Source organism: Diadema antillarum, unplaced genomic scaffold (assembly GCF_040938485.1).
Source record: "Diadema antillarum isolate AM-2024a unplaced genomic scaffold, OU_Dant_1.0 seq00000526_RagTag, whole genome shotgun sequence".
In the NCBI taxonomy this organism is placed as follows: Eukaryota; Metazoa; Echinodermata; class Echinoidea; order Diadematoida; family Diadematidae; genus Diadema; species Diadema antillarum.
In genome coordinates, this window is record NW_027271478.1 from 1589766 (window position 1) to 1614797 (window position 25032).

General features: G+C 38.7%; 1 protein-coding gene across 1 annotated transcript in view; it reads right to left on the reverse strand.

The window, feature by feature from the left end:
* Positions 1–847: 847 nt before the first annotated feature.
* Positions 848–25032, reverse strand: part of LOC139734438 (F-box/SPRY domain-containing protein 1-like) — a 39475-nt gene continuing 15290 nt past the window's right edge. The window contains exon 2 of the mRNA XM_071645222.1: positions 848–1659. Within this exon, the coding sequence (XP_071501323.1) occupies positions 1474–1659 (186 nt within the window). The 3' untranslated portion in view covers positions 848–1473. The remainder of the gene's footprint in view (positions 1660–25032) is intronic.

Sequence of the window (25032 nt, forward strand, 5' to 3'; positions counted from 1 at the left end):
TAGTAGAAAGCATTTAACATTTTATTGTTTCTGGTGAAATCAAAATTTTTATTGTATTTCTGAATGGAAATATGTAATACTGACAATTGGATCATATTTGCAGCTCTAAAATCTACAGTTATTATAAGTCAAATATGTCACAAATGTACCGCCTGCGGTGGACGGTGGTAGAATCAGCACAACTGTTGCATTGGATGGCAAGATCTTGAATAAATTATGGTCAATTCATTTTTAACATATGGGAAACAGATGGCAAAGCTTTTATGGGAAAGAAGAGGAAATAAGAGCTTACTGTCCTTTTGTAGTCTTTACTTTGATTGACAGAAGGTATGGAATTAATCTTGGTGAATTTCAGCCTGATTCTCAACTTCAAGATTCAAATGTATTTTTAGAAATTGCCTTCATCGTGAGCCGTAATTCAATACTGCACTCATAAAATGTGAAGCACTTCTATAAACTGCAACTCTGAAGTTTGACAAATGTTTCTACAATCAAACATTTCATACGCTCTCAACAAAGAGTTGCTTGTCGAAAAAAAAGTGACTTAATTTTCTTTGTGACAACATCAGTTTATCAATCTTTATGAACAAAAGAAATCACAAAGTAAAATAAAGGAATACCAATAAATGTGCAAAAAGAGGCATACCTTTACAAAACGAAAAATGAACTACTAGGATTAAATCTGTGATGAGATACCAGTATCCCTTTCTTTTCTCTACATCAGACTATCGTACCAGATGACTTATGAAACATATATGTTCCGAATGTGTTCACATCTGACCCATTTATCTTGATATTCAGGTTTTTAAAGCCACCAGGACTAGAAAATGGACTGTTCCCTCCTGCAAGTATCATCATAACTAACAGGCACCACACTAGATAATGGCTAGCTATGCACCACGGCTACAACATGAAGTTTCGGGAATCATTTTTTTTTTTTGTAGTGGTGTCATAGCAGGGGGTCTGCAGGTGCTAAGCACACATCAGCTAGCTGCGCAAAGGAGTTGGATGCAGATGTCTTGCTCGTCTCGTTGCCGTCCCAGAGAAGCCGTCTCCATGGCAACAAGCCCAGTCGCTGGCAGCTTGGACGACTCTGCCGGACTCTGCCCGCATCATTACACCCGCAGAATATACGTAGTGAATGGGGCCTTTCCCTGACCTGCCTACAATCTCCGTACTTCGTCATCGGCTAAAATCGCTCGCCCGTTGCGGTCGTCTGGTAATCCTGGCAAACGATAGCGGTCGAGTTTTGGCACTTGAGTCCTGCAATGCCGGATGTGTGACTCTCGCAACCATAGCAACGACCCTCCTCCCCCTCTTCACACACTGTGATAAAAAAGTTCTATATCGATATGACTATGTACACAATGATTACTTGTTGAATGCTAAGTATTTGCTATGAGTTCTTTCTTGTTCTGCTTCTGCATTCCCCCGTTTGGTGTCGTAAGAAGAGTTTGGTTTGTGAAGCATTCGTCATCCATCCACAGGCTCCCCGAGGTATACCATGGTGACTTCCGTGTTGCCGTAGACAGCGGAAATTGACGGGTACAGCTTCTCATTGGGCAGGCCCCGGAAAGCCACGCCCAGGAACTCGTAGCCACGCTCAAAGGCCAAGTAGTTGTCTTCGCAGTCAAGAATTACCCGGATTTTCTCTCCCACCTGGGAAAAGGGATCAAAGAAGACAATAAAAGATGCAATGAGCATTGACAAGCTACAGCGTGTGTATCAAAATCAGTCAAAGTAAAAATGTGCAACAATTTCATGATGTACATGAGACAGACTATAAAATGGGAGAAAAAAATGAAAGACAAATTGATTGAAATGAGTGTTGAGAGATTATCACGTATAGCACTAGCAGACCGAGTCATGAAATCAAAACCACTTTACTAGGAACAGTATGAAGTGGTTGCATCATAGCAATATTTTGCTAGCAAGAAGCACACATCTGAGAAACAAAATGGAATTTACAAATGATCTAATTAAAGTCTAAATTTTATAATTTCATGAAAACATAACATAATATTAATCAAGAAAAAATTGCTATACCAGCTCCGAAGTGGAATATGACAAGTTGCATCCTTACTGTCATAACCAGAGTCATTGCAAAATGTTCTTCACTCTCCCTCTCTCTCAGTACAGATGAGTTCTACTTCTGTTTACCATAAAAGACAATTTATGATTTTTTTTTGAAATCCGATCACTTAACATGAAACAGGCTTTAAATAAACCTCTCCTTACACTATCACAGCTTATCACAAACTATGGGAGTGTATGACACAAATATCTTCCATTCTTCATATTTTTTTTTTCTTTTTGCCACAGATCAGCAAAAACTCATCATTCCAATACATGACACATACAATGCATGCAAACAGTAATGGCAGGGTGTGAATGCCATGAGTATCTTTTGCATGAGAGATTATATGCGATACAAATTTGATCACGTCAGCATTTCAATATTTACATGCCTCTCCTAGAAACAATTATTTGTCCAACAGCGATCAATGCAATATAACACTGTGAGACATGCAACATGATGCATGATTTCAATCAGACAGATCCATATTTTCATGAATATTTATATGAAGTTTTAGACTCAATAGGCGTTTTCACATCAGCCCCGATGTTTCGAAATAGCGCGCTATTTTCTGACTTGGGAAATTAACCCGATCACGAAATAGCGCGCTATTTGATAACGTGAACACAAATTAGCGCGCTAATTGTATCGCTCTGGTTGAGAAAATTTCTCGAGTCCAACTCGAGAAATTTCTGAAATAGCGCGATAATTGGCGAACTAGCGCGCTATTTGATAATATGAAAACGCCTCAAGAAATCAGCGCGATGCATCCCATCATGCCTAGCGTGTGTGACCCAATCGATCGAGGCAAACTGCACACAAAGCATGAGAAATTTTTGAAAGTGCAAACATTACTGATGCTGTTTGAACATGCTTAGCTGTCGAATTAACTCGAAAAAATTCCGGGCTAATTCTCTTTGGGCTGATGTGAATAAGAAATGAAATAGCGCGCTAATTCGCAATCGCAAAAAATATCTCGAGCTTGGATATTTATCGGGCTGATATGAAAACGCCTAGTGTTCAACTGCATAGTTCTCACTCTTGGAATGCTGTAACCCATACTGTTGCACCTTTAAGAGGTTACTGTCCAATGACTGTGACAATAGGCCCTTTGCACAAAATACCGTGAATTCCCAGCCTACACACTACTGCATGTGTTGGAAATACCAGCACAAATACCAGAGTAGTCTGGAACAAATTTTATGTTGTGTTTCAGAGTGTGTACTATCTCCCCAAGCTCATCATTATGGCACAATATTTTACTGGAAACAAGATGGAGGGGGAGAAATGTGAAAGATGAGAATAAAAAGGGTATATAACAATGACAGACTACATGTATGAACAGGGCACTGCAATGAGGTCTGCTCAAACTGAGATATGGTATGACATCACACATTGATCACAATATTCATCGCAAAAGGTACTGACATGAATCTCATAGCTTTGTTCATAGGAAAAGGCTTCAAATCAGTCAGAAAAGCCTTGTCAAATGGGAATACCTATAAAAATGCAATACTACTGACTATCCTTTGTAACATTAAAAGCGAAACTTCAATGCCAAGAAAGGCGCATCTTACATCTTTGATGGAAGAATTCACAATTGTATTGCTGACAGGGATCAAAGATACTGTAAAAGTGACAAATTTTTGCAGTGTGGAAATTCTAAAGCAATTTGTGTGACATGAAACTAGCGCAAGAATTAAAAGCACACATTTTTTTTTTTTGCTTTTTACATATGACACAATATCATATTCTGATTCTGCTGAAGTATAAGTCCATGCAACTATCCTACAAATATTTACTTGCAAGAACATTTTCACTCGGAAGAAAATTTTCACTTTTACAGTTAATCTATATAATACAAAATTTCTGACCATTCTTTATGTCCCTGGATTTAGTACATCATATAGTCAGTAATTATCTAATACTATAATTTCCAACCATTGCTTCCACGTTAGTCCATGTTTTAATTGATAATAAAAAGAATTTGATTAAAAGTGTTATCTAGAGGAGATGTGAAGATGTTAATAGCACTGTGCACTGCTGTAAGACTTTTAAGGTATATCAAGAAAAACATATGGATATAAAGTTTTTCTATGTGTACCGTAAAGGACAAGTTCACCTTCATAGACATGTGGATTGAGTGAATGCAGCAATATTAGTAAAATACATCATTGAGAGTTTTTTTAGGAAAATCAGACAACCTGTTCAAAAGTTATGAATTTTTGAAGTTTCTGCACAGTCACTGCTGGATGAGAAGACTACTACAGCTTGTGATGTCACATGTGTACAATGATATAAAGAAAATATAAAGAAAATTCAACATATTTTCACTTTTCTCACTTAATAGAAGGTCACCTGACTTGCCTCTTTCAGAAGTCAAGGGGAATAATATTACCCTTAACAAATGTCAGTGACAAGTCAAGAAAATGTATGCTTTTTCAGAAAGTAAAATTCTGTGAAATTCTCTTTACATTTTCCTGATATCGTTGTACGCAAGTGACATCATACACTGAAGTAGTCTTCTCATCCAGCAGTAAATGCGCAGATACTTTACAAATTCATAACTTTTGAACGGACTGTCAGATTTTCCCCAAATGTTCACTGACGCGTTCTACTAATATTGATGCATTCACTCAATCCACATGTATATGAAGGTGGACTTGTCTTTTAAAAGTATGTATGTGTGAATATATGTGTGTATGTTACATGTCTGTGTGTGCGTGGGGGAGGGGGGGGTTGTGGATACACATACGTGCAGAGACTCCAACCCCAAGCACCTGCTGATCTGGAGATTCTCCTGCCCGAAACCCCTAGCAAACGGGAGACTCCAAGTTGATGTGTGCGAAGCGCGAAGTTCCTAGGATTCTAGATGTTCTCTGGTGCTATCTAAGGCTTATTTTTTCAACATACGATGGAAATAAATAAGAAATCCTTTCCACCGGGAGACACAGAGCCAGGGTGGGAGAAATCAAATCTCAAACGGGAGAACGGGAGATTGTGCAAAAATAGGCTTTCGGCGGGAGATCTCCCGTCGAAAACGGGAGAGTTGGAGTCTCTGTACGTGTGCACATGTATATCTGTATGGAAAAATTGTCCAGAAAGAATGCTAAATGCTTACTTTAATGATAGGAGCAGGTGCATGCCTAATTGTGCATGATACTGCAAATCCAACTATTTTGTATGACACACTCATATGAACCAATGTTAGTATGTGTGTGTGTGTGTGTGTGTGAGTGTGTGTGTTTGAATATAGATACAAAACATGAGGGGCTTGTCTGGAAGGAATGATAAATGTGTTTGATACAGTAGGGGTAATACACCCCTTGATTCTACACGATTAATCCATTTATTTTCGATGACACATTCTTGTAAATCCAATAACACACACACACATATACACACCATGTGGTCATTACATACTGCCAGCCATGCAGTCATGCGTACAGTTTTTTCCCCCCGTAATTCACTGTACGCAGAGTGACTGCTCACAGCAGAGTACAATATTGGCACGCACAGCAGGCTGCAATAGATTATGTGTGCACGCTGGCACGACTCCTTTGAATGAGGTTGGCGTTGCCATGTACCAATCAATGGCTCCGAACTATGTAATGAGACGTATGGACCACAACCAACACCACCAAAAAAATCCCCCGATGGTATATTATGTACATTTTCTATCTCCACAGCGTCCTTCCCTCAAAAAAAAATTGCTTTCTACATGAGCAAACCATTTGTTGCAATGGTACAACTGTATATTCCAGCTGAATTATAACTTTTAATCCTTTCTATAATGCCTGTCAAGATATTGTCATAAATCAATAGTGAAACATACTTACTTTAAATAATTATCAGTTTTTAAGATAATTAAGATAATTTAAAATAAATCAAATCAAATCAAATCAAATTATGCATAAAAAACCCCGAATCTATAAATGCATCTTTGGTAAACTCAAACTCTGGTAAATTATGGGCTGTCTTTATTTCATCACTCAAGAAGGCACACACATACGTCACACATGTTTTTCCAACCTCAAACTCCGATTGCTTTTTCTGTACATCTGCTAAGGTAGATTCTCTCGATAAAAACATTAGCTTTGTTGTTTTCTTGTGTCACTGAGTATATTTGTTCATTTCATATCACACAGATGAAAAATACTCCTCCTTGAATACATCATGGTATTGCAGCTGTATTTGTAATATCTGTCAACAAAAAACTGAAAAATCTCAGAAATGCACTATGGTGATACTGGCTGACATCATTCATTGACACGCAAAATTATCTGCCAGCAGATGGAGATGAGAAAGAGGGGGGGGGGGGGGGAGGGGTAAAGATGGTGGGAAGGGAAAAAAACTCTTGCATGCTGGGTGATGATTTGGAGGATTAATTGCACCGCGACCTTCAGATGAACCCCATGATGGCCCTACCTGTGTAGGGGTCTTGCATCAGTGGAGAGAAGAGAGGAGAACAGGGAGGACAGAGTGGAGAGGGATGGGGCAGGGAAGAGGGGGAGATAGAGGAGCGGAGCGGTGGATCACCGTGCCATACCAGGTCATGTTTTCGCAATCTGAGGAGTGATTTCTAGCGGGGGGGACGGAGGCGTTAGTCACCCTCATCGTGCTTGTCATCGCAATCATCCATCCCATCATCAACCCCCGTGGTGGTGGCGAAGATGAAAATCGAGAAAACATCCACATCTTCAAGTGTCCCGTATTACGGCCAATCACTCGCTTTTTCGCATCTTAACCCTCATCCGGAGATCACTTTCATCATACTATTTTGGACGCTGTGTTCCCAACTGATATTTGTCTTGATTGCCCGACAGCTACACTTTGTACCTTGCACTCGCTCCACAGCAATGTTCAAAACAATCTATTTAAAATGACCTTTCCTTGTTTTTCCTTAATATCCTCTTGTGAATAATCCAAATTTCACATTCTGCATACGTGCCTAGACAGAGATATATGTGAAATATGCTGGAAAATTGCAAAATAACAGATGAAGTCATTATAAAATGTAAGCAATAACTCATAATAAATCAAAGTGACTGGTTTAATACAAAAGATATTTCTGAAACAAAATTTCTGCACTTCTAGTTTTATTTTATTTCTGATAATTTTACAGCTTTCAAAAATATCACAGTTGTTCTTTTCATAAGGTTGACGATGGCTTCAGAGTTATATGTGTACTATATACTCACTGCATTTGCCCTATCAAGCACTGCTACTTTAATGTGTTACTCATACACTTAAAGTTGATCATTCTACTCGAAAGGATCTTTTCCTGAAGAGTGGGTGTCAAAATTCTAACAGCATTCATCACACAAAAATGGGTCCATAGTAAAAGCTTGAAATTTCAACATAAGTTGTGCATATACCACAACATCTCATGTCAGGGCTTTCAAGTACCACGAGGTATCTACATGAGGTACAATGTATCTACATGTACAATGATTCTGACAAAGTTAGAACATGTCTTAATTTGCAACTGATTGACAAATTGCCCTACATCGATGTAAATATTTGATTAGTCAATCAGTTGTAATGAAAACATCTCGACGAAAGAATTTCATGAATGTGTTAATTTGTACTTAAAAGAATTAATATTATTCAAATGCAAGATTGAGAGTCAGATTGATGTAGACAAAAGATCCAATCCCCCCTCCCCCTTTCTTATATCAAATGCAACACTCAGAATCAATTTTGCTGTGAATGGGATGGCTTCCAATTGCGACATACTACCTTTAAGGTAGCCCAGGTGGTGTTAAATGTCATATTGGTCTGGCACATTTGATCCTTAGTTGAGAATCATGTCTTTGGGGTATTACCTCTTCCAAATTACTCCCTGGATGATGCTTTGTAAATAACAAGAAAAAGAAAAAAAAAGAGAAAAAAAGCATCACAGGTAGGCCCTACATGTAACACCATAGGCTAGGGGAATATAGGACACTTACTGAAATACAGCCTAGCGAGAAATTAGAACACGGAAAGTCAGTCATAAATGAAAAGAAAAACTCATTAATGATCTGTTGAAATGAACTGGAACATATAGTGCCAAGGGGCTTTAGTTTTTCCGTGATTTCATTATCATTGTGATTTCAATGAAATTATTCCATATCTCGCTCACAAAACTGTTCTGTTGTAGAAGCAATGATTGTACGGGAGTAGAGAAACACAGGATGCAACATACTGATCAGCCTGACTCTCGGGAAGATGAAAAATAAAGTACTTGTACTGTCTTTACTTCCACAGGAGAAGCTGTAGACAAAATACTGAAATTTCTAGTTCTCTGCATTGTTCTGCCAAAGAATTCAGAATTTGAACCACCTTTTACTTCCCCCACAAATGTAGACTCACATGACTTCATTCAAGAACATGGATAAAAATTTCTGTTAAAGAACATGGATAAAATATTTTTTGAAGGGGCTTGAATTAAAAAATAAGAAAAGATTTGACTACAGAAGATATTTTGACATGGACTCTGTCATGTGACCTGATCGCAAGTTCACAAAATGTTTTTATGAGTTGAAGTCCATTAATTTGACTCTTGATACAGATTATCTAACTGTCTGCCTGATGACAACGTCGATGAAAATTTCATCTGGCAGGCCAGCTTTGCAAGAAGGGCATGATGAAAATGCATGATGTCCCGATGAAGAGGCTCAAAGTGCTGGCTCTTGAATAATGACTCACCATGCGTGCCTGATGGCATGTTTGTTCCTTAAAGACTTAAACTACAAAAAATCCTGGAAGAAATCAGATGCTGATTTTATCACTCATTTTTGTTCTTTTTTTTGTCCAGCAGCAAAATCAAATTTTGAAACATAGCAAACTAGCAGTGGGAAGTAAAATTCCTCTTCCCACAAAAAGAAAAAGAAAAAGAAAAAGAAAAAAAAAGAGCAGTCTCTTGCCCAATGTGTTAACCAAATGCACATTAGTCCCACATATGCATATTTGTGTTAAGCAAACACACTGAATGAATGACATAAGCTCACACATCCTGCAAACAGCTTTGATTTTGCTTACTCAATGACGTCAATGTCATGATCACAGAGTAGACATCTCTTCAAGAATACGGCCGAGGAAAAGGAGTAAGTCCATACGACAAATATTAATTGGTAATGACTTTCTATAACAGTGGCGTTAACAAGGAAAGGAAAAAGTCCTCTGTGATCTGAATATGATAGCATTAAAATGATTGCAGAATTTGACTGCAAAATGGTTTTTAAGGACCATTTTAACATTTCAAAGTACATCCATAATCAGATAGAGCAAAATAAAACCTTTACAGTGACACCTCACTTTTACAACAAGAGATAATCTAGAAGTTATGATTAAAGATATCCCATATTTAATTCTATTTTCTTTCAAGGATGGAGTTAATTCATTTTGCGATCAAACTCTTCAATATATAATCCTCCCGGGAACTCCCCACCCATCCTGCCATTATCCACCAAAAGGCTGCAAGTCTCTTTATTTCTAACACCACGATGGAGAATGTTGGTATTTACTCATCTCAAGATAGACTCATGATTCATGTTTGCCTGGTGAAGCCCTTGGGTCAAATCAAAAAAGAAAGAAAAGAAAAAGAAAAAGAAAAACACGGATCAAGAAAAATGGATCGCAATCAATATTCAGATGACTTGCGTCCCGAGGGGATGCTCTCCGAGGACGATGAATGTCATACCACTTCCACATTGAGCTGACATCCTTCAAAAGAAATGTTTTGGCAGATTCCTCCAATTCAAAGCCCACCCCTCCCTCCTCCCCCTCCCCCCAGGCCACATCCCACCCCCAGGTCCTCTTACATGTACAGCCAGGGCATCTTCCAAGAGTCCCCAGGCCTTTCTATCTTGCCTTCAGCCCATCCGCTGCCCCGCCCCCAGCTGATTTTCCATGAATTTGGGAGATTAAGGATGAATCACAGCATATTAGCGACTACATTTTTTTTTTCTTCTCCATCTTCTTCGTCATATTCACTTAGAGAGGAGTAGGAAAGACATGCGGGGTGATGACTGCGAGTTGGAAAGAGGCTTGCGATAAGAATGCCTGGATCTCTGAATGGTTTTCGGCTTGCGTCTCAGCATGAAAATATGCCAGCGATATGACGTAAGTGCACAGTTATGGATTTGATGGATTCGCATAGCTAGAGTGATCTCACCACAAAATCATGCCCATTTGAATGTCTAGCACGTGTGTTTAGCCAAAACATTTGCGATCTAATGCCAGGTGCCATCCATCCCGAAATAAAAAATTCTAAATGATCATGTGTGTATGTAATACTTAAAGCTACAGTGGGAGTTAGTTGTGTTTACATTCCTCTGTTTCTGCTCCATTCCTTTACCTAACTTCACTGAATAGAATTATTGCAAATTTCACTGAAGAGACTTTTTTTTTTATTGCAAACTTGGGGAAAACTCCTCAGCAATCCTCTTCTGTAGGTTGATTGTTTTGACTTCAAATGCTATCATACAACACACAAATTTCACGGTTGTAATGGTCAGTAATGACTGACATTACTGTATGATAACCACAATGATAATGCTGTATATAACATATGCCATATACAAATTACAATGTACTTTGTTGCGTTTTAATTTTTTATGAATGTCGCGAGTCAAGTACTATCCATGAATGTTAAAACATGGGAAATTATCAATTCTGATCCCGACATGAAAGCAACGTGTACATGTACATTTCTCTGTCTCTGCTGTACTCCATGGTTGCAAATTCAACCATGTGTTAAATTGTTGGTTCTTGAAAAAAAGACTCACTAATTATGGCACATACAGTATGAAAGTCTCTCTTTGTTATACAAACTTAATTGAAGCTTCTTACACTGAGTACGAATAATTTCAGCACAAGGGAAGATTGGATGAACATGAATGTACCGGCATGTCACTGAAACAGTGTCAAGTACGTGTGTGTGTGTGTGTGTGTGTGTGTGTGTGTGTGTGTGTGTGCGTGTGTGTGTGTGTGTGTGTGTGTGTGTGTGCGTGTGTGTGTGTGTGTGTGTGTGGAAAGCAATATAGAGAAAGAGAGAAAGAGGGAGGGGTGCTAAGAAGAGAGGGAGGGATAGAGAGAAAATAAGACTTCCTCATTGCGATAATGACGGTCTCACACCATTGCTTGCGTCGAGCTTGACTGATGTCGCTGGCGACGCGAAAGGACGGAATAGGATCCCAAGTTTCGCCCTTCGCCATTTATTGGATTAGGTTGGCGAGTTTGATTGTGCCTACCCAAAATATCCTTTGGGAAATTGTTAGAGTGGGCAGCCTTTGTTCTTGGCAAATACATCAGCCTCACAAGCTGAGTTCCGTATTATTAACTGAACATTACCCTATGTTTTTTATCCGCTGCGATACTACACGTATATAATGCATTTGCATTGACAGAGCTCTGTAAATTATTTACTGCTCTCTGAATAACTATGTAAAGAATAATGGAAGGCCTTCACCAGTTTGAGCTTATTGTAAGCAAGTGGCAATACATTGTATACAGACTTTTGTCACTATGACAACAGAACTCACTCTCATAGCTCATAATATGAGTTCTGTCATGGAAAGTTCTCCCTGAACTTTATCAGTCAGAGCCAAATGTAAGACTTAATGCACATTTCTCACAATACAAAACAAAACAAAAATTTAAACCTTGTTTGGATTTAGTTAAAGATAAGGATACATGAATTTTGTGAATTACACTTGCGATAATTCCAATATTTCTCAAAATGGATTATCTTTTGAAAATAATATCACTAATAGCCTCATCAAATTGGTAACTCAGTATTTTTTTATGCATATCTTACAGTGGAGAAAGAGAGGGTAGAACTGGTTGAATTCATTACACATCTGCACAAAAATCTGAAAAAAATACTGAGATTTGCCAATTAGAAATGATCGCTTTCACCTTTTTACATACATGTGTTGCCAATCTAAGGACTAATAAAAAATACTTAATGAAGAAGTTTCTAATAATTCTGCAGCTGAAATAAACAATGGTATAGGGCCCTCAAAAATAATAAAAATGTAGGCCCTGATAATATTCTAATCTAAAATAAGTTTTTATTTAAGGTTTTACTTCACTTGTATGAAACACTGACAATAAATATCAAAAGTTACAGTAAAATGATAAAAAGCACCTGACGACAGCAATGTGTTTTCCGGGACTGGATAGGTTACAAAATTATAGAGTTTCATCAGCGAGTAAAGTGAGTGCCTCTGTGGTGTCTTGTGTAGTGAGCTAAAGAGGAACGACATGGCAAACTTCAAAGGAAAATCCAGAGCTCAGCTGCAGAATGTGTACAGAGATGTAGGAGGCAAAAACCTCGCAACCCAAATCCTCCGATAACTTCACAGGCAGCCGATCAGATCGTGTGTCCACTCCAAATTTCTACTTCTCATCCCAGCAGTGATGTCCACTCATTGCCCTCAGGACATCTCTGAAAGTGGTCATCACTGACCATACACAATAGGAGCATCCACATTAGAATTACTTGTACTATGGTATTCAATTCCACAGCTTGTCACTGTTCTCATTGGCGAAATAGCACAGTACTACTGCAGTATTTCAGTTGGTACTGTTTGCATATTTCCAAAATAATGTTGTATTTCTTGCAAAAAAGTACACCTTTCCCAGGTAAGTACCTTGGTATGGTACAGGGATGATATAAATTATTCAAAGAACTCCAACAAAAACACCCAAAACAAACTCACATTTTTACACATTTTACACAAGCGCCATGAGCATCTTTTTGATGGACTGTTGCACTATAGAAGTATACACTATTATTATTCTCATCTCCACACATTGGCATGTACAATGTATGTATACATATATTTATCTTTCTTATTATCATTATTAAAGTTATTATTATTGTTATTATCACTATTATCATTATTATTATTAGTAGTAGTATTACTATCATTATTATCATCATTCTACCTCTAGCATGTTTTTGTGTGAAGGCAGCTTCCCGTTCCAAACATTGCTTCATACAGTAAATGAGGGCTGCATGTACATGGTGTGCAACACTTTCAACTGTATACAGTTGTACCTTCACATGAGATGCATTGTGCAATGACACATGAAATTTGGCAAGTGCCTGATATCAAGTCCACTTTCCATGATTAAAAAATGAATAAATAATATGAATGTCTTCATGTATAGATGATTGGAATCAACTTCCAACTCCATAGAAGGTACAATCACATACATGTATACTGGGTGTAGTTTAGCAGAATTTCAGAAAATTAGAAATGTTGCTATGGTGACTGGTATGCCTCCACTGTATCGCATTATACTCCTAGTAGGTCTATGTACAGTACATATGTACATCTTGACAATGTGTGGTACTTAATTGGACAGACCTTTGATCCCATACTCCACAACTTTCCCCAAATAATCACTTATCTAGTAATATTTATAATACATTTTCATGACAATATTTTGAGCCACATCAAAACAGAAAAAAATAGCAAAAATTTTACCATTTTAACTTGACCTTTGACCCCTTGGATCAAATCTTTCAGAACAGAATTGTGTGGCAGTGCATGACAATTTATATATATGCATACTGTAAAAATGGAAATTTTTGATGTGTTGAAATTTTCGCGCATTTCGCGCAACCAGAAACTAGCAAAAAAATAAAAGCATGCAAATATTTTTGCTTGCTATGTTCCAATAGTTGATGTCTTGATTCCACAGAATTAAAAACACGTGAAACTCTTCTTACCCAGCCGAGCACCAAAAATTAGTCACGCAAAAATATCCACTTTTACAGTACATTGAGTAATTACCAAGGTATAGAGAAAATAGTGTAATTTCAGATGTAAGCGGTATATTTTTAGCATAAAAAAAAAGAAAAGAAAGAGTAGATCTTTGACCCTATGACCTCAAAAATTCCAAAGAATCATTGTCAGGCAATACATGCATATCGTCACTGGGGCGACAAGACCTTGTATAGCTCTTACAAAATGTCAAATAATCAGGAGAGCCAAAAAACATGGTGGCCAAAGCACTATACCGAATGGGACAGCCGTTCCTTCGTCATGCCATGGTGGCTTCATTTTGGGGGTAAAACAACTAGGATTTGGACAGGACATCACTTAACCGATTATTTGACCACGAATGCAAAAAGGTCATTTTCACCAAAATTGCGGATACAAGGTCTTGTCACCCCAGCGACGATATCAGTAATGCACATACTTGTCTCTCACTTCAAAAGTCATAAGTGGCATGATATTATACTAAAGGCTTGATGATCAACTACAGGTGCATGTATTCATCCAGGAGATAATTAAAGGCTAAAACTTTCTGCATTGCTACAAACTAATCTAAAAAAAAGATACATCTTATGAATTCAAAAAAAAAAATCTTCAGTAGGCTACTGGTAAATGCTAGAGACTTTATATTTAACTTGATAACAGATGTGAGGACTGGGAAAAGTGTGCAAAATGACTGCCACATCTCTGTATCGCTCCCTTCAATAAGAGGCGGACTTGAAGAAACTCCAATTAGACGAATACAATGACGGCAGGTGCTAGCTGGTTTACAATGCCCACACATACACACTCATTCGCCATTTCATCCCTGCTGGCAACTGGCTACTAAATGAGATATTTGATGTAGTATTCTATAAATTCCTGGGTGGGTTAAAGGCACAATCTAGGTTGACAACAGCAGGCTTAAGCTTCGCTATTTAAGGAAAAGTGCACTGTAGATCCCTCGTAGTATCACATAATGGACTGACAAATATTGGCACAACATCCAATAGGTGAGAAATAATTGACCCTCACCCTACCGACACCCTTTCCCCGTCATTTTGATGGCTTGTGAAAATATGACACTCCACTTGCAAAAGTGATGAATATAAATTGCCCGGACACACGAGGGCTGATAAAAATGCACTCGCTTAAGGGAGCCGACATCATGAAATATATCTTTAGGGGTGAGAAAGGCATCAAAATTCCCTTACACTGTGTCCCCGAAAGGCCTGCGTGCAAAACCTGTTTCCACCAACAATCAATTAATTTTGGGGGCAGGATCGCAATCGATTTGTGAGGCAAGGAGTTTATGCTGCATTATTGACAGAGTTGAAGCCCTGACTCACATCCAGTGGCAACTGAACAATCTTAAAGGGACATTACACTCTTACCCCCTCTTTTTTTTAATCTTTTTGTGTGAATTCAACCATGTTCTTTGCTATGCAGTCATTGCTGTGACTAAACTGTAGTCACTGCTACTAGTGACCATAACCTGCTCAGAGTATTGTGCAAAAGTGCATTTTGTTCTGAGTCAACACACTGCTGGCAAAGAAAACGTACACAAGGAAGAAAACTTGAGGTGACGCAAGCTGCACACAGGTTTGCATATATTCTCCACCATTTTAGATTTCTACTAGGGAATTATTTGTTGCTGAGAAAGTGTCCCCTTTGAGAAAAATATCACTCTACCAGGTGGGTACAAAAAAGGAATACTAAATTGTACAAGTGTACTTTCTTATGATCTTTGAAAGGGGAACAATTTAAATCATGCCAATGACGCACTTAAATAAGAGTGAACTCCCGCAGCTAATTTCATGAGGGGTTTGAACTGCATGCATGTGAATGTTGGTCGTCATCCTTTTCCATAAACAATGCTCTTTATACTTCTTGATGTGTCAAGCCCACATGCTGGACTACCATAATAGCATACCAAATTTGCACAGATTGCTTTAAAAATAGCACCCACAGGTAAGCGACGGCATGAACTCCCGCTCGAAATGAACAATAGAGGGCAATGAACTGGAAGAGCGGTGCCGGGAGACCGCTCCTTGCTAACGACCTTGTTGCATGCAAAGTAATGATAGTGGGGAGAAACTCCTACAGAATTTATAATCTCTTCCAAACCTACATTACAAAGGGGTATGACGACACAAAGCAAGTTCTTGGCATGCCAAATAAAGGGTCTCCACTCCAATTCTTTCTTTATTCTTTACATATGCCACTTTGAACTGGATAATACAAAGCACTGAAATATTATGAGTTCCTATGAAGCAAGTGCTGCATATAATACAAGAATATCGTGAAACACGAACTTTATGCATACATAGTTGACTGGAATTATGTATAATTGCAAACGTGATGAAAAATGGAATTAATCATCCCCTCCCCCCACATATACTGCAGCTTTAAAGGTCAGAATATGTGTCGCTGCTGGTAGTGTGTAAGTAACCTATTAGTCATGCTATACACTGAGAAGTGGACAGTTGATAGAGGTTGCTGAGAGAGAGAGGTGAGTGAGTGGAGTGGGAGATAAGGTGTGATATACAATGTGCTACATGTGTGAGGCACCATCTATAGAAGAGGTAGGGGAGAGAAAAACAGTTTGAAAACAGTAGGGGTGCAACAGGGGCACAGTGTAGCAGGAAAAATCAATAATTAAAATATTGCTTAAATGCTGATGATATGAAAAATGACAATAATTGCATCAAATTTGTCTGTTTTCTGCGTCATCACTAGTTTGTTTCTTTCCTGTTGGCAAGATGTACATAACATATTCCTGATCAGTGTTTACCACAGATAAAGAATAGTAACATTGCTCAGCTCAGAAATTGAACATGAATAACAAACAAGGGACTAATTGATAAACAGAATGATTTAATAGTTTTGAAAAAAAAGACAAAGAAGTCAGAATTGGAAGCTAGAAACATAAAAAGTAAATGTTTGCAGCAAAGAAAACTCAAGGATCATATGAAATTTCCATATGATGTATATGAGTGTGCGAATGCTTTGGGGAAATATCAAAATATTTTGCTCAGCATGCACTGCAAATAATTTTGATGACAGCAACAAAAGTGTATGAATGACGATATCCAAACCTTACTGCAGAGTACAATGTGGGGAAAGCAGCAACTACACATACAGGTGCAGAAAGCAGCAACTACACATACAGGGGTGGATCCAGGAATTCTGTAAAGGGAAGGCACCTTTACAAAATTAAAGGGAGGTGCACACCCCCTCCCCCATTTCTTCTTTTTATCTATCTTGTTTTAACAAAACATAAACAGGGGGCGCGCGCCCCGTGCGCCCCCCTCTGGATCTGCCACTGACATACTTGTGCAATCTTCACATTTAACTATTTTAATTTACACTACTAAGCAGGTGTTCGAAGCACTGGAAGCTTGTTTCTTGCATAATCATCAAAATGGAATGAATCTAAGCATGAAAAGCTCTGAAAATCTACAATGTAAGAATCACATTATCCTTTGGAACTATGCTTTGTACAAAAAAAACAAAACAAAAACACTGCACACGTACACGAACATGTAAAGGAAAAAGAAAGACTATTGATATAGAGCAAAAGGAGTGAGAGAGACGGATGGAGAAAGAAAAAGAATGTAAGAGAAAGAGAGAGAGAGAAAGGAGAGAGGGGAGGGGTGTAATTGTATTGGGTAGGATGAAAAGACCCGACTGAGAGGCTACTGCACGCATGTGAATACAATCGTGCCATCAGGTGGGATAAACAGTCCCAATGTTGACCTCCGCTTGGCCCTGTGCATCAAGCGGCCCACTTCAAGCATGCCTGGAGCACCACGAGAACTAAAAACCAGAACAGCTCTGCTCTAATAACCTCATTAGTCCCTCACAAACCACAGCAAAGACAGAGGAAAACAAAAGCAGTAGAAGAAGAAGAAAAGGAAGGAGATGAACATACAACCTCTCTAGATTCTTCAAAGCAGTGGATGTAGTGGGTTCAACCGTATATATCAGGAATGCCTGATAGCAATGTGGCTGCGTGCCTGTAATAGCCATCTCACTTAGATGTGAACATAGGGGAATCTCGCTTCGTCATTACGGTGCATATGAGATGCCTTCGTGAGTCAATCACTTTAGCATTCATTATCCCGGCATTATTGAGAGAGTTGCAGCCACTAACACTCCAAATCCCCTGGATTGCCCTTCTATGAAGCTAGAAATTCTCTTTTATTAGATTTATTCTAGCTGGGAAGTTATCATTTTGCTATATCGCACGGCTAGATAGATATTCTCACTGCCCCAATATACCACTGAAGTCATATTTAGTATGAGGAAAGATTACCTTCAACCTCAGAGAAGGAAAAAAGAAATGAAGCAGAAATTTCAGCCTGTTTGATCAACATTCTTTAAAAATACTTGTCTCCAAGTCCCAAATTGCTTGTCTTTATCACAATATTAACATTCCTTTTTTTGTATTCCCCCCAAAAAGAGCAAGCTAGAAACAAACCAAAATGAAGTGGTAACCCTCTTTTTTTGTTATACATCTCACGTTAATGTCTATTTTGAGGTACACTGCGCACACAATTACAAAATCTCTCCACACTCACTCTTTTCACAAATGATCGAACACCCACGCAACTCTAACCTCCATTTCTCATCCAATGAACTAACCCCCCCCCCCCCCCCCCCCGGAGACTAAAAGGCATCTCATAAAGGGCTCCCTCACATGCTGCCGACTTGATACAGCCATCTCTCCGCAGAGGCAAGGGAGCGGCTCAAGGTCGAACGCTCGATGAAAAGACGCTCAGGTGCCGCTGCATGCCGACCCCCAGCGAAGTGCGCTCTGCTGGCATTTCCAAAGTGGGTCAACTCCGGAAAATGAATCTCATTATGTACGATTGATCTTAAGGTACGCTCGGCTCGGCGCGGAAAGTTCTGGAAACGACATAAGCTCGTGCAGTGACACGCTTGAAAGACGAGCTGACAATCTGTTTAGCCTGTGTGCAACAAACATCTTACAATTGATCGCATTTGTTGCCACTCTCACACATCATAAATGCATAAGAGTTGCTTCGTCTTATGTCCTACTGTATTACAAAGTACATGTATATGTCAGTTCTTGTGTAGCTTGAACAAGCAAACGCACAGTCTAATCCCTGTGTGAGTTTGGAATTTGACATTTTCTCTGTTCACTTCTCTTTAACAGCTCCTGGTAAACCATCTTGGGGAATACAAAGATACAATAGATACTAAAACTGAGGAAACAGAAATGAAACATATTTGTAAATATTTGGGTTAATAAATCATTAAATTGTGTATTCGAAAGACAATACACTCCTTTGATTCAAAGACATGGTAAACTCCCAGAATGTAACAGATTAGTACAGCAGTCCTTGAGTTCTCTTCCCTAGATTAAATTTATAATATAAGGCGAATTTACAGTTTAATGTACATTTTAATGGTGCAACATAAAGGACAAGGTCAGTGATAACTATTAAAATGACAGTAAACAAAAATAAATACCTCATTAAAGAGATATATGTACAGTTGTATAATCACATCAAGGTAATACAGCACTATATTCCGTAATATTACCAGGACATGTTCTCATTAAAAATCTACTGTGAATGCAAGGGGTAGTATATCCCGCACTGACTTTTCAATCGTACACACACGATGTACACAGAAAGAGCCAAGAAAACAATCCTTTTTGTTGTTGTTGTTGACGTTGTCGTTGTTGCTGATGAAACAAGCCTTCATATTTGGAACCGAGATATAAAGGAAGGCAATGCCCACTTGAAAATATGGCAATTGTTAACTCTTTTAGTTTTATATATTCCACAAAAGCTAATTTGGGTGTCCCCGATGGAAGAAATCCTAATTAGGCTAATCAAGTGATTTGCTGCTTCTCAGAAAAGTAAATTCCTCAAGCATAGCTTTAAAGAATAAAGTTATAAATACCCACGCATGTTTCCATGAACCTACACAATAAAGCATTCCATACGTAAATGGAAAGAAAAAGAGATATTCGGAATCAACATACGTGTAAACCACATGGAGATGAAAGTTGTTTAAAGGTACATGCAGTGTCTTTAGATGCTTGTTCATAAACTGTGCCGGAATTTCATATTGGAATGCATGGAATGTGCCTTGAATCCATTGATTTGCTTCCATCATGTCTATCTATAGCCTGGAATGCACCAGCCTGCATAATCATCAAGCGTAGGCCAACAAATTTGTCATATCTCATGAATCAAATATCACATATTGATTGACTCCTTCTCAGCGATGTTTGCCGTGGAAGTGGAAATTGACTTGCAGTCTCGTATCGTCATCGTTATCTGACAGACACTCTCGTCTTCTCGTTGTGGAAAATTGAGTGAGGGATGATGATGAGGGGAAAAAAAAAAATCGAATACAACCTGCCATTCTTGCAATGAATGGAATCATATTTCCGGTTGGCTGATTCCGCATTCTGAATATAATAACCATTTTCCTTGCTGATCTTAACGTGCCGGCGGGAAGGCTATTTCCTTTCTCCTTTGAATCTCACAACGTTGCTCCTGGGCAGAACTGGCTTGAAACGTAAAAGGCATGCACTCCACGGAGAATTGTCATCTGCAATAATCTTCTCTCATTTATATGTGTGTTATGTTGAGAATTATGGTCCCCTTTTTACTGCCTTCTTTTTCTCCCCCCCCACCCTCCCATTAACTTTATTTTTCTCATTAATAAATATCTGTAATTTTCAGCCTTCCCTGGGAGCCATTGTTCTCTCTTCCCATGCTCTAACCACACTATTTCCTGATATTTTTTTTTTGTCTTCTTGACTCCTATTTCTCTTGAGATTTTGGGACTGACGCTACTTCTCTGCACGTCTGTCTGTGAGAGAGATGCAATGTTGATGGATAAAGGATAAATAAAGCAGTGGCAAATGCGGGCGGGGGGAGGGGGCGCACTGGGCGCATGCCCCCTTTAATTTCTTGGAAAATAAAAGAAATAAAAAGAAAAAAATGAAAGGAGCGCCCCCATAAAATTGTTTTTTTTCTTTTTTGCTTGTCAGCCGATGAAACCTGGAAGTGGCACAAGAAACGGAAAAAATTGCAGAGGAACCTTTTTTTATTTTTTATTTGCTTGTCAGCTGATTAAAACCCGCAAGTGGCACCAGAAATATTTTTTGTGCTCCCCTCTACTGAATTCCTGGACACGTCACTGTAAGGGATATTATAATCCTCTTCTCTTCCACCTTGTCTTTCACTTTTTAATCCACTTTCTGTCTAAGGGACTTCTAAGACCCCATTTGCAGTGAGTGAATAGGTCGGGCTAGGCCTTCATTTCACTGTAAATGCGCAAAAGGTCAAATGCGGTACCAAAATGGGCCGCGCATTTGGCCAAGCTCTGGAGGTAGTCTCGGCCGCGGCCGAGCCTGGCCTTTTCTCACTGTTAACGCAAACTGGGCCAAATGCGGTACTGGTACCAAATTTAGTCTGGCTTCCAGACCCTCTGCCCGTACTATTTCGCTATTCAGGATATTAACGCCCTCAACGTCGAAAAAGGTGGTTTTGTCCTGCAGAGGTTTTTGCCTTTGGCAAAGGCAGCGTCGCGGAGTCCAGTCGGCAAAGGGTCTGGAAACCAGACTACGTACTGTTTACAAGCAGAGCGCCACTACGACAAAATATTGAAAGGTTTGAATTAAAAGCCTGGGCCGAGCCCGGCACTGTTTACAGACAAAATTGCGGGGACGAGTACTGCAATTGAGGCCGGGCTCGGCTGCGGCTCGGCCCGGCCTTGCACTGTAAACGGGGTCTATGTCACTTGCTGTAAAAGTGGAAATTTTCATGATGCAGAAATGTTCATGCATTTGGCACAAGCAGATAATAGTGCAAAAAATAAATGCACAAGAATATACAAACATTTTTGTTAAATGTAACGTGATTAATGTTTTGATTCTGTGGAGTTAAAACATGTGAAATTCAGCTTACCCTGCCGAGTGGATAAAAAAAAAAATACTCACGTGAAAATTTCCTCTTAAACAGTACATACTATTTTTTCTTCGTGATTCTATGACAGCCCCTACATTATAATCTATTTATATGATCTCCTGTGTATTTGTCTGTGGGGGAAAAATACTGTGGAAATACAGACAAGAAAAAAAAAAAGAGTGTGGATATTACACTTTTCAATTTCTACAATTTTCTTTCTGGATTCTGTGAAAACTCTTACACCTCTCTGTTTAGTACGTAGACTGACGGAGGGATGATTGATTGACATAATTTATCTTGACTTTGCTTTCTTTTCTCCAGATGATGTGACCATCTCCCCTGCTCTGTCTTGAGACCAATATGTGATAAATCGAGTGTACTTGGATTATACAAATCTGGGCATTTCCTTGTCACATTTTGGTCTGTCCATGTTACGCGCGTTCACCACTACGTCTAGAAATGGTATAAAACACAATGTTCAATAGAATTTTAGAGCTGTTATTATCTTTTCTCATCAAAATTAGGCCATTCAATTGAAAAGTAACAAAGTTTCAATGAGCATTTATAATTTGACCTTCATATGTTTAGGTACATAGATTTCTGTCAGACTGTGTTACACACATTCACCTGAAACTTTTCATTTTGGAATAAAGTCAACTAGATTGCTTGTTTGAAGCAATTTTTGGGCAAAGTTATTCCTCATTAAAGTGCTCTAGAAGATCACATTGTACTGAAGGTACTGCACACTGGAAACAGAAAATAAAGAGACATCCCTGAAAAGTACCCTTTTACTGTGGAAATGCCCATCTACACTGTAGGCAGATTGAAGAAAATATGTGTAGGGATACTGTAAGAGTTGTTATTTTTGCACACACATATAATGTATTTTTGCACATGAGGTCAGAGAGATTTTTCTGAGATGCTCTTTTCACAATTTGACAGGGACACTAATTCAAGTACACTACGGCCTGACTGTGATCAAGATCAGGTGGCGATATTTTTGCCAGTTGATAAATTTGCAGCCAGACAGTGATTTTAAAAATTCGCTAGAAATTACACCCTCGCAAAAATAAACTTTTTGCAATACAGGATGCATATAATTCTCACCACTCTCGTCTACTTTCCTTTGATTCTGTGGCAGTCAACATACAGTACCTCTCTCTCTGTAACAGACATGTATACTGTAGATAATCATACAGGTGGATAATTCAATCACTTTCATTTCCCAAATATTCCTTGCATTCTTTTACTGCGAGTAATTTTCAGCGCATCAGTCTCTGAGACTGATAGATAAACTTATCTACCTTTAAATATGATCTACCTATCTAGATACATTCTCCTCATTATGTATAATTTGTTGCAGTTTTTTTAATCATTTTCTCTGTCTCATCTTAAGTATCATCAGTATGATAAATATAATGCTGTGTGTGCGTATGTGTGTGCGTAGGTGTGCGTATCAGCCATGCTACTGTAAAAACTATGGCAATGCAATCCATTCAGTGTTCTCTTCTCTTCCACCCACTCTGTGCATCAGACCTGCCCTCAAGGTCACGGGCTGAAAATGTGCTGCCTGTGTGCCATTGAATCACCACCACGGGGATGAAAGCAACATCATTACGTCCCTCGGAATGTTAATCACAAGATGGCAGGACAACTCCTTCTCTGCTGGGTGTGTAGTGATAGTGGGGATGGGGTTGGGGTGAGGAAGGGATGGAAGAGTTTGGAAAAGACTGAGTGCTTTTTGAAGCTCACCTCAAGGGACAGCGTATGTGATATAATCCAGTGATGTCAGTTGCTAACAAGCAGCGTGTTCATACTTCACAAAACCTCTGCAATTAAATTTCCATGATTTTTCAAGTGATGAATTTAAAATATTTTACTATATCCTCTCAATGCATTAGTGATCACTATCTTGCAGTTGCCATATTTTCAGTATTTTTTTTCTTTTTTATTACTGGGATGGATTGTATCTACTCAGACCATTAACACAAAGATGTCAAGGAGCAGAACATCTTTAATGACTATCAAGAAATGGTAATGATGACAGGTTTGACAAGATTCATATGGTTTGATAATTCAGCCCATCTTCATACCATGTGTCATTTGAATATCCCAAAGATATTATGTATCAATTCTTCACAAAATCTAAGCTCTGATAGTTAAATATATCAGAAAAACTATGATAATCAGGACAGTCAAGTTTATATCGACTTCAGGCTTGAAAATTTATTAGGTGACATTTTTTTAGATGACTGTAGATAAGGAACAGCAAGTATCTCAAATATCTTCTTGTGAAGACACTTTTGACAGAAACTGTCCTAAAATTGCTCTGAAAGATAGTTTGCATTCAACCAGAAAGCTCTCAATGTGTCAAATCTAAGAGACCAGCCTAAAATCAGTACAAAAATTGTTAAATGTCATGCTCTATTCTGAATGAACTATAAAACCTGTATTCTATCCCAATAGCTACTAAATTATGATGAAGTGCACACCTCCATTTGGTGTCCATGCATGATCACATGACCAAAGTGCAGGCCTGAATGTGAAACTTGTCTTTGACGTTCAAGTCACCTGGTAGCAGCAGTTGTGCTCCTATGCAATAGTCTGGGTGCCAGAGGTTGAACCTTGTTTACTGTTTTTATAAATGGTTTTATTCTATGTATTTAAAGGATGCTCAATCCGAATCTGGATGATACAACTCTTGCATCTTTGAGAATTTTGACATAATGCCAGATGGCAGGCAAAATGGTTGTTAAGTCTGAAATTCCTACATACTTTCATACAAATGGTGAAGAATTGAAAACAAAAATTAACATTTTACCTGATTTTGAGGGGGCTGAATCTGTATCTCGATGATGCAAACTTTCTGAATACACCTTGAGGGTTTTGAGATTCAAGATGATGAAATCTTTGAAGGCTTCCGTGGGGGTAGAACGTTGGGTGGTACAAAGCTTTTGATAACGGTGCACCACATATTCTTTCTTGGGTATGTATGCGGTCCTGAAAAGGGCCAACCCACTAGAGAGACCCAAGAAAGAGTATGTGGTGCACCGTCAAGTCTTCTACCACCCAATATTCAAGATACAAAAAACTGACATTCCCATTGTATTTCCATATAAATGGCGAAATATTGAAAAGATTTAATTGTTTGGACCTATTTCGAGGGCGCTGGATCTGGATGATGCAACTCTTGTGCCCCTGAGGGTTTTGAGATAAAATCTAAGATGGTAGCCAATAA